At 37.9% G+C, this 9,075-nt stretch overlaps 1 protein-coding gene across 1 annotated transcript; it reads left to right on the top strand.

Annotated features, from left to right (window-relative positions):
- Positions 1-2,394: 2,394 nt before the first annotated feature.
- LOC18429495 (uncharacterized) lies at positions 2,395-5,224 on the top strand. Its single transcript, XM_006838781.4, has one exon. It carries the CDS (start codon positions 4,401-4,403, stop codon positions 5,001-5,003), a length of 603 nt encoding a protein of 200 aa, XP_006838844.1. The 5' UTR covers positions 2,395-4,400; the 3' UTR covers positions 5,004-5,224.
- The last annotated feature ends 3,851 nt before the right edge of the window (positions 5,225-9,075 follow it).

Below are 9,075 nucleotides of genomic sequence, written 5' to 3'. Positions count from 1 at the left end.
CTCGAGTACATATTTAAATTTATATCCCAACTTTATAAATTGAAGTTTTGAAAATGATGTAGATAGAATATCTAAAAAAATTTAAATGATATATTTTATGGTGCATTATTATTTGAAAAACTTGAATAATTCAATTGGAATAAAGATTTTTCGGTGCCGGAACAGATTTTTTCGATGATTTTTTATGTGCACCTTATCCTTACTTTTTTATATTATAAAGTTGGAGACTTGTAAACTTTTTCAGAACCAAAACGGTCTCGGTGGCGTGCTTTCGCTCTCTGTCTATTTTTCGGTGGGGAAAAGAGTGATGATTTTCACTTTTAGGCCTTTGTTTGCGTAGAAGTAATTGGGACGGTGGCTTGTCTTTGAGCTGCCCATTGTCTTTTTTATTCGTAGTAGGAAAACGAAATATCTTTTTTATGCCTATGAATTGTGTACCACGATGCATGTAGTTTACAAATAGAAAACTACTTAGACATCACAAACATCGGTTGTCCACAAGATGAACGTCCATTTCCAACAATAGACGGCTGAAATTACTGTGCTTTGCTCATTGTTTGTAACTTGCATGGTATAAAACTAAAGAATTTACCTTTTATACAAAAAGGTCGCAATCTTATTTCAGGATGTATAGTTGTAAAAACTCTATTGAATATACATAAATTTTCAATAAAGAAACGACGGGTCTAAGTGTTTCAAAACTCTATTTGTAGGGTAAATTGTTCACCTACTTATTTGTTGTCAAAAGCTAAAACCGTGATTTAGGTATGGATCGGTCTAAATCAATGTCCAAAATAATATAAAAAATTAAAATAAATAAAAAATTAAAATAAAGATTTATAGAGGAAGAGATTTTGAATAGAGTTAATAATACTAGATAAGCTTTTATATATATATGTATAATATAAAAAAAGTTTTAAAGAGGAGTCGGCCCAGACCCATACGTTCCTGGTTGAATCCCGATTGTTTCCCATCCAAGTCGACGACCCGGGCTGAAAATCACCATGTTAACAGGTCTTGTCTCTATCTCCTGCGCCGCGCCCGTCTTTCCCTCTCTCTCGTCCCTCCAAAGGTCCTACTTCATTCTCTCTCTTTCACTCTCATTCTTCTTCTCTCTCTTCCCTGCTCCTGGATTCCCTGCACAACACGTCTGTGAAGCCCGATTAGGGGCCGGTTCCCCCGCCGCCCATCCATTCAATGTGAACTTCAAATCTTTAACCGCCGTTAGTTTCTGAAACCCTAAACTTCTACCGAGAAAAACGCATATTTTTTAAAGCATAAAAACCGTCACTTACCCCACTAAAACGGTGGATTTTCGCTTCAATACTAGTGTGGTTTTTATGTGGTTGCAACCTTTAAACAATTTAAATAAGACACACTTTTAAATTTCATTTAAATATGTAATTCAGATATAAAAAATTATCAAAATTATTTTAAATTTTATTTTAATAATTAATAATTAATAATAAAAATTTAATTTTTTTAAAAAAATTAAACTCAAATAGATCTATAAATATATTAAAATATTATAAATAAACGATCTAGATAATGGGTTCCAAGATACATTATTCATAGACTCAATTTTTCTTTTTCTTTCATATTCATGTTAAAAAAAATTTAAACATTAAAACAACATTTTACATGGATTTTTGAGATGCATATGTAATTTTACATTTTAAAACAGCAACTTTATATAAATAAAATAAATAATTAATTAAAAAAAAACTGCCTCCCCGCACACGTGTGCTCTGGATATCACGTGGGATCCTTCTGCGACTATCTCCACGTGTCTCACCGTGCATCCGTGACAGGCCGTCCTCAATACTCGGGCCCACCCTCCACCCCTGACCGACACAGGAGATAGAGAGAGAAAGAAAAAACAGAATGGATAGAGAGAGAAAGAGTGAGAGCGTGGAACACAACGAAGGGAGAGAGAAGACCGCGCATCGCCGTCGCCTCGTTGCACGCGCTGCGAGCCGAGCCGAAGAATCAGCGTCCTCGATGGTCGGTACTCAACACGTGGCGGACAGTGCGCGAAGATCGCGGGACCACGGGCCCCACAGGCGGCGCTCACCCACCCGCCGCTCTTCGATACCATAGTACGGCTCTGGCCCACAAGGCCCAGCCGCCGTCCGCCACGTGTCGAGCCGGCCTCGGGCGGCTGCCGCGTAACGTCCCCCACCCTGCCCCTTCCTCCCCCAACATTTACGCACAAAGTTAGAGGGAGAAAGACCGAAGAGAAAGAGAAAGGAGCGTTAATACATAGAGTCAGTCGCCGCCGTTTCCGTTACGGCCACATTAACGGATCGTGAACCGCACGGCTAACTGCCCACAGCTGGCAGATTTAGAACCATTTTCACCCAGCATTGCCCTTGTCTTTTATTCAAACAACAGTGTAAATTGCACACGGAATATCGACCTCGAGTTTCCCGAAATTTCTCAGAAACAAAATCTCCGGGGCCAACAATTACCGGCAGTGAACGTGTTTCTAAGGTAGAAACGGTAAGAAGTAAGGAGCCTCTCAGTTTTTTTTTTTTTTTTGAACGGAGCTTTACCGTTAAAAATTCGACATTATAATAGAAAAATTTTCATCCTCCAACTTGGTGTCTAAAAAGCAGCCATCCAGATTGGGAATCTCGGATTGTTAGGGCATGGTTTTATAGGAAAAAAATAAAATAAAGCGTCACATCAAAAATTACAATTTTAGTATAGAAATGTTTTCCTTTAGGGTGATGCTTCTTTGCCTTCGCTTATCTCTAATGATATAATTTTTTTTTTTTTTTTTGTAGTTATCGATAAAAGTAAGAACATTTGTCAAAAAAAAAAACAAAAAACCTGAAATTCTATTTGATACACTTAAATCATTATGATTATGAAAAAAGTTAGCATTTCAAGCCCTAAAAATAACATATATTGTAACAGATTATCTATACTTTCTATTTTCGAGTGTTCATTGATTTATAAGATCGGTGCTTTTTTCTGTTTTGACAAAAAGATATGTATCATTTTTTTAGCTATAAATTTCATGATAAGTTGTGGAAATTGGTTTTAGAACCATCTTAGGGATTTCTCGTAACCAAAATGTTTCTTGGACAAAATTTTTGAGGTGAAGCCGTACTTTTTTTAATGTAAGATTTAGGCCTCATAGACATTGGCATCAAAACTCATTAGAAGTTACAGTTTTTGGTTCATCGATAATTACAATTTTAGCACGAGAAACCTCCATATCTCTTATACAAACCCGGATCACATATAAATATATCCCTCTAAATCCCCCGCTGTAAACCTCTACTTAATTTTATATTTTCTTGAACTATAAGCACACAAATCAATAACCTAACAATCTAATATAGTTTTGTAAGATGGATGATTATTCACACCAATTCAGGTTTTAAAACACTAATCCAACCATACATGGGAGGGCGATGGGAAGAGAGCACGACCAAACTAACACGAAAAAAACCAACCGAAAAATTCTTTTTCTGTCGGGCAAAAACCGAAACGAACAGACATCCGAGAAAACCATGTGTTTGATCTTTTGAGGGCGAACTGGACTTTACGGCATCAATAGGGGCATGCTGCTATTTTCCAGAAAAAGTGGCTCCGTCAAGGAGTCTTAACGGCGCCGTTCGAGTTGCTTTCATGCTATGGCCCACAACACCATTATGACAATGCATGGCATCATCGACCTCTCGCATGCGGATAAACCGCCGCCGCTTTATACCGATTCGTCCTCTATTCCCGATACTTGATTAAGGACAAAATTTTATACTTAAATTAATTTAAATTAAAAGGAATCGGTGCCCTTTTAAGTGTGAAATAATGCTCTCACAAAAATTAAGTGTATAAAGTGGTCAAAGATAATGGTCCACGGGAACCGGCTACGGGAACGGCACCGATCGGATTGAATGGCTATGTCATGTTGGCATGCATGCATACCGGCGGTGAAATAGAGAGAGAAAATGTAGACAGGGCATGAGAGAGAGAGAGAGAGGGATAGAGAGAGAGAAAAGGGCGAGAAAAGGTGGGGTTAAGATGGGCTGTCGGGTGAACAGAAAACCGGGGTTCTCGCTATAAATACGTCGCCTTGGCCGCCCCATTCCCCTAGCTTTGCTTTACTCCAACACTTTCTCTCTCTATTTCATCTCTCTAGCTCTGAATTCCTTCTCTGCCACCTATTTTTTCGGCGCCTTTCTCACCAAGACAGAGAGGCTCTCTGCCTTATCCTGCACGCTCTCTCAGTTTTTTGGCTTTGAAAACCCTAGCTTTCTCTCTCCATTTAACCCGAGGCTTTTCTCCTTTCTTTCTTGTGTTCTTTCTTTGTTGAATCGGAGCTTTTCCGGGCTGTTATCTCTTTAAACTGAGGATTTTCCGGCTTTTTACTCTTGTCTGCAACTTTCATGGCGGTTGAAGCTCTTCAGATGGTGAGCCGCTCCATGAACGACGGCTTAGGAAGAAATAGTGAGGAGACCTCAGCTCCTCCTAAAGAAACTCACTTCAGAGGAGTGAGGAAGAGGCCATGGGGTCGTTTCGCTGCTGAGATAAGAGATCCGTGGAAGAAGACCAGGAAATGGCTTGGAACCTTTGACACGGCCGAAGAAGCGGCTCGCGCCTATGATGCAGCGGCTCGTAACCTCAGAGGCCCAAAGGCCAAGACGAACTTCACCATAGCTGACGATCTCAGATCTGACACCATTCAGGCCACCGATCTGACACACTTCAGGCCGTGGACCTCCTCTTTCTATGCCGCTCCTTCTAATACCACCTCCTCCTCCTCTTCTGAAACCACTGATTTTGGTGGCTTCTCGAAAGGCGGTTTTCCTGCAACCGAGAAAGCAGCAGGTTTCTCCAAAGTTTTTCCGGCGGCTGAGAAAGGCGGTTTCCCGGTGACTGCTGAGAAGAAAACCGATTTTTCTGCTAACTGTGACCTGACTCTGACACAAAGCAAGAGGCAGGAGCCGCAGTTTTTGTTCGATCTTAACCAGCCGGCGCCGTTATTTTGAGGTTTATATTTCCATATAACGATATTCTCCGATGAGTTTTTGGACGGGAAATTCGACGGCGGTGACGCTTTTTTATTTCCTTCGTTTTTGCTTTATCCATTCCGGGATTAAATCGGCGATGTATTTTCTTTCTTTTCGTCTTTGTACAGTTTTCTTCTCATCTGAATCTCCGATTATCGGCGAAATTCGAAATTCTTTCCTCTTTGGAAATTTGCGTGAAACCGGCGGAAAACTTTTTAATTCTTAGAGATCAGTTTTTAGTGATTGGAGGTTTTCGCCAAAATAATAGATAATAAAAAAAATTGGATGAGAAAAATAATCGCCGTGCACATGAAGGGAAGCACATAGTTAATGGGGCTGCGCGCCACGCGCCGTAAGCGTAGGAGAGTGAGAAATGACGTGATTGTCCTTGCGTTGCTTTTCCCTGGAGACTCTTTTAAGGGTAGAATGGCCCTCTTGCTTGCATATTCCGAAATTCCGCATCTGTCCCTGTGTTCTTGTTTTTTTTACTCGATTTCGAGAAGGAGCTAGTGGTGTTCTAGACCCTTCTTTGCGGCTACGTGTCTCCACAGCATCCATGGCTAGTATTTATCAAAATTTAAGCCGAAATTTCATTTTAAGCCGAAATTTCATTTAAGCCGAAATTTTATCCCATCTAGGTTAAATGGCTTCAACGTTTGTGGCCAACTTGATTGATTTTCAACCCAAGTCTGTGTTTTGCTTTTCATGAGTGCCCATCTATAGAAAGCTTCATATAGAATCTCGGGCCATCGTTGTGAAATTTGCTTAAAAAAAAAAAATGCAAATTGAGAAAACTATACGATGATCTTTGGTCCATTAAATCTTCACTATTAGATGATCTTTGGTCAGTTAATCTTCACTATCAAATGTGAAATTGGATGGTTGTATTATAGGATGTGAAATTGGATGGTTGTATTATAGGATGTGAAATTAGATCTTTGTATTTATATAATTGATTTAGCTCAAACTTTAAAATTAACTATTTTTAAAACTTTTGCAGCATGTAAGCTATAGACTTCACATTATATTAAGTAGTGATTGTTTCTTTGTATCATACATAAACAGTCTCTCTCCTTGTATCAAAGATGAACATTCTGTATACAATCCCAATAAAAAAAGTATGTTCGCATCAAAATCTTGATAAGATCATGTCCAAAAAGATGATAAATTCCAACCAAGCTCATAAATTTTGTAACAAAACTCTATTCCACAAATTTGATGAAATAGTAGTTTGCATATATATATATATATATATATGCCATAAGAACATTCGTTTATAGGAGGAGGCCGCAATATTTTGGAATTTGGTTTGTGTGCATTATTTGTGGACCAGTCGCTTATAATTTCAGAAAGAGTTTCAGGGTTTATGGTGGTCCCGTCATTTCGATAAAAACCATGGGTAGTTTCGTACTTTGTCTGCACTATCTTTGATCCTTCGACAGCAAGCGGTCCCACGTGGCCTACACTCACGTGACGGCAACGGCCGTCAGAGCCGGCAATTGCTGACGTGTCGAGCCGCCATCTACGCTTCGCCTGCATTTTCTCTCTCCTTTCTTACTCTTTCTCTCTCTATCCTCATTTGTTCTCTCCTCGTTTGTTGCGGGGCGGTCAAACCTTCCTACTCTGACCTAGCACGGGCGAATACTCCACACGTGCTATGCCCTATGGGGTATTGTGTAGCACGACGCGCCGGCAACCACGCGCAACCATTCATGCATGGCCATGGCAATGGCAATGGCAATGGGAATGGCATAGGCATATGCTGTTTGTCATGTACACGTCATGTATGGGTGCGCATGTCGTGTAGGCATGGAACTGACCCGCAGCTACCCACGTGTGGGATGAGGTATCGAGGAATGACACGTTTGATTTGATGAGTTTTCTTTATTGACGATTTACGAAAAAAATGGTGCACCGCCGACCTCTTTTGGATATTTAATGATTCAATTTAAAGCTAAAATAATTGTGTATACGCCGACCCGTCTGTCAGCGTGCGTCCCCTCTTCAAAGAGACTTTTGGATTCGAAGTTTCTAGATTTGTTAATGGGGACTAAAATTATGCATTTCGAAAGCATTTTATGGGGTGGGATCTGATTTGATTGTTTGGAGTCTCAATTCTAAATAAATTGTTTTTTAGTTTTTTATTTTTATGAATGGGTGTGTTAGCATAAGGTTGCAATCCTAAACAATCTAATGTGCAACTACAAACTGTGTCAATTTTGGAGTCAAAATTCTTAGGAAAGTTTTAGAATCTATTTTATTTTTAATTATAAAATTTTTAATTTCAAAATTGATTAAAGTCAAGCACATTTATAAAAGCATTAAAATTTTAAAATAGGCATTCTATAGATAATGTGTTGCAAGATGTATCATTTTTAAAACTTGAAATCTCATATTTTCTCCATATCTATCGAGGTGATCAATTAGACGTTTCTTCAACATCAAAACAATATTTTTAGAAGAATTTTAGAAATGCGCCATAATTCTAGATTTTAAGATGTCAATTTTATGTAAACTTTTTTTTTTTAATATTTATTTTTCACCGTCTATTTTGGCATGTAGCGAAAGCACCTTCGAGCCTATCTCTAAGATGGACGTTTGATGCACGTAAATGTTTTGGTGAGTTAGTTAACGCACTAAATTCTAGCCAAGGGTGTGATTTGTATAAGACAACAAACAATCAAAATAAGGTGCGTTTCTAAATCTCTCTAAAAGGTGCATTTTTGGTATTGAAAACCCTTATGATCTAAAAATTTAATTTTATTTTCTTTCATGAACCTTAAATATTTAAAAATAGTGTGGATCGAGTAGATCTCCAATCAATTGAAAATTTTGAATATGGATGGTTTGAATGAGGCATTATAATATATGTTATTTTTAAGACTTCAGATAATCTTTTAATGATATCCCTACATATCGACGATGATCAAATATAAAGTTTTTCAAAATCAAAACAACCTTCTCAAAGTGCGTTTTTAATATGCACCATACTTACACAATATAAATTTGACACCTTATATAAACCTTTTTTGAGAAACCGGACAGCTACTTGGGTTCTAGAGAGTGGGTTCTAGAGAGAGACGACATTTTGTTCAAGGAAAGGGAAACCAAAGTAATACTTATGTTAATGTTAAAAAAATAAAACGAAATAAAAGAGAAAGAAAAAGAAAAAGAAAGAAAGATAGAAAGAGGGAAACCAAAGTGGTAGATGGATTTGCTTTTTCCTGTTACTTGAAATGGAAAAACACCTAGATTTGTGACAACCCAGATTTTGCTTTTTCCTTGTATTTGAAATGGAAAATGCCTTGTTTTGTGGCAACCCAGATTTGCCTTTTGCTGCTAGTTGAAGTGGAAAATGCCTAGTTTTGTGGCAACCCAACCCTGCTGAGCATGGTGATTGGTCAGTCCCTATTCAAATGCATCTGCCTTCAAAAATCTTTATTGAGTTGGTCTTGGTCTAAATTTTAACATGTGGACTTCACAATCATGAATATCTAAAAAATAATTTTAAAATTTTAAAATGGCAATTTTTTACAGAAGTTTATCCGCTACTCACTTTAGTTCTCGGCATATTTTTTTTTCTTTTTGAAAGAGGTCTTCTACTCATGGTTAGCAAGTCTCTTTTTAAAAACATAACTTTTTTGAAAAACTCTCTGATTTTTTCAAAAAATTCCAAATTTTTTAAATCCATATAGAACTTCGAGTTTTTAAAAAAATCGTGCTTTTTTAATGGAACCTATAAAAATCGATATTTTATCTTTTTTTCAAAAAAATTTATTCCCTGTAATTTTATGTCTTCATTAACTTAGTTATTTTTGTTTAAAAATAACTATATTGACAGTAAATTCAGGATCCAATGCAAAAATAGCTGTAGTGATTTAGGAAGGTTCTCAAATTTGAAATGCACGGGAAAATTAGGGTAGATCATGGAATAAAGTTTCCTTTATATTAAAGCTATGGATTTCTAGTTTGGTTGGGGAGGAGGGGGGAGCAGTGGACCGAATGGCCGAATGGCCTGGTTTGGCCCAAAAAAACTAGGGCATGTGCCACA

Source organism: Amborella trichopoda, chromosome 3 (genome assembly GCF_054954075.1).
Source record: "Amborella trichopoda isolate Santa Cruz 75 chromosome 3, AtrichopodaSantaCruz75HAP2 v2.0, whole genome shotgun sequence".
NCBI lineage: Eukaryota > Viridiplantae > Streptophyta > Magnoliopsida > Amborellales > Amborellaceae > Amborella > Amborella trichopoda.
Note: the sequence above shows the minus strand (reverse complement) of the source record. Positions and strands in the feature narration are given on the sequence as shown.

Coding starts and splice junctions, on each gene's coding strand:
- LOC18429495 (XM_006838781.4), top strand. CDS start 4,401: ATGGCGGTTGAAGCTCTTCAGATGGTGAGCCGCTCCATGAACGACGGC.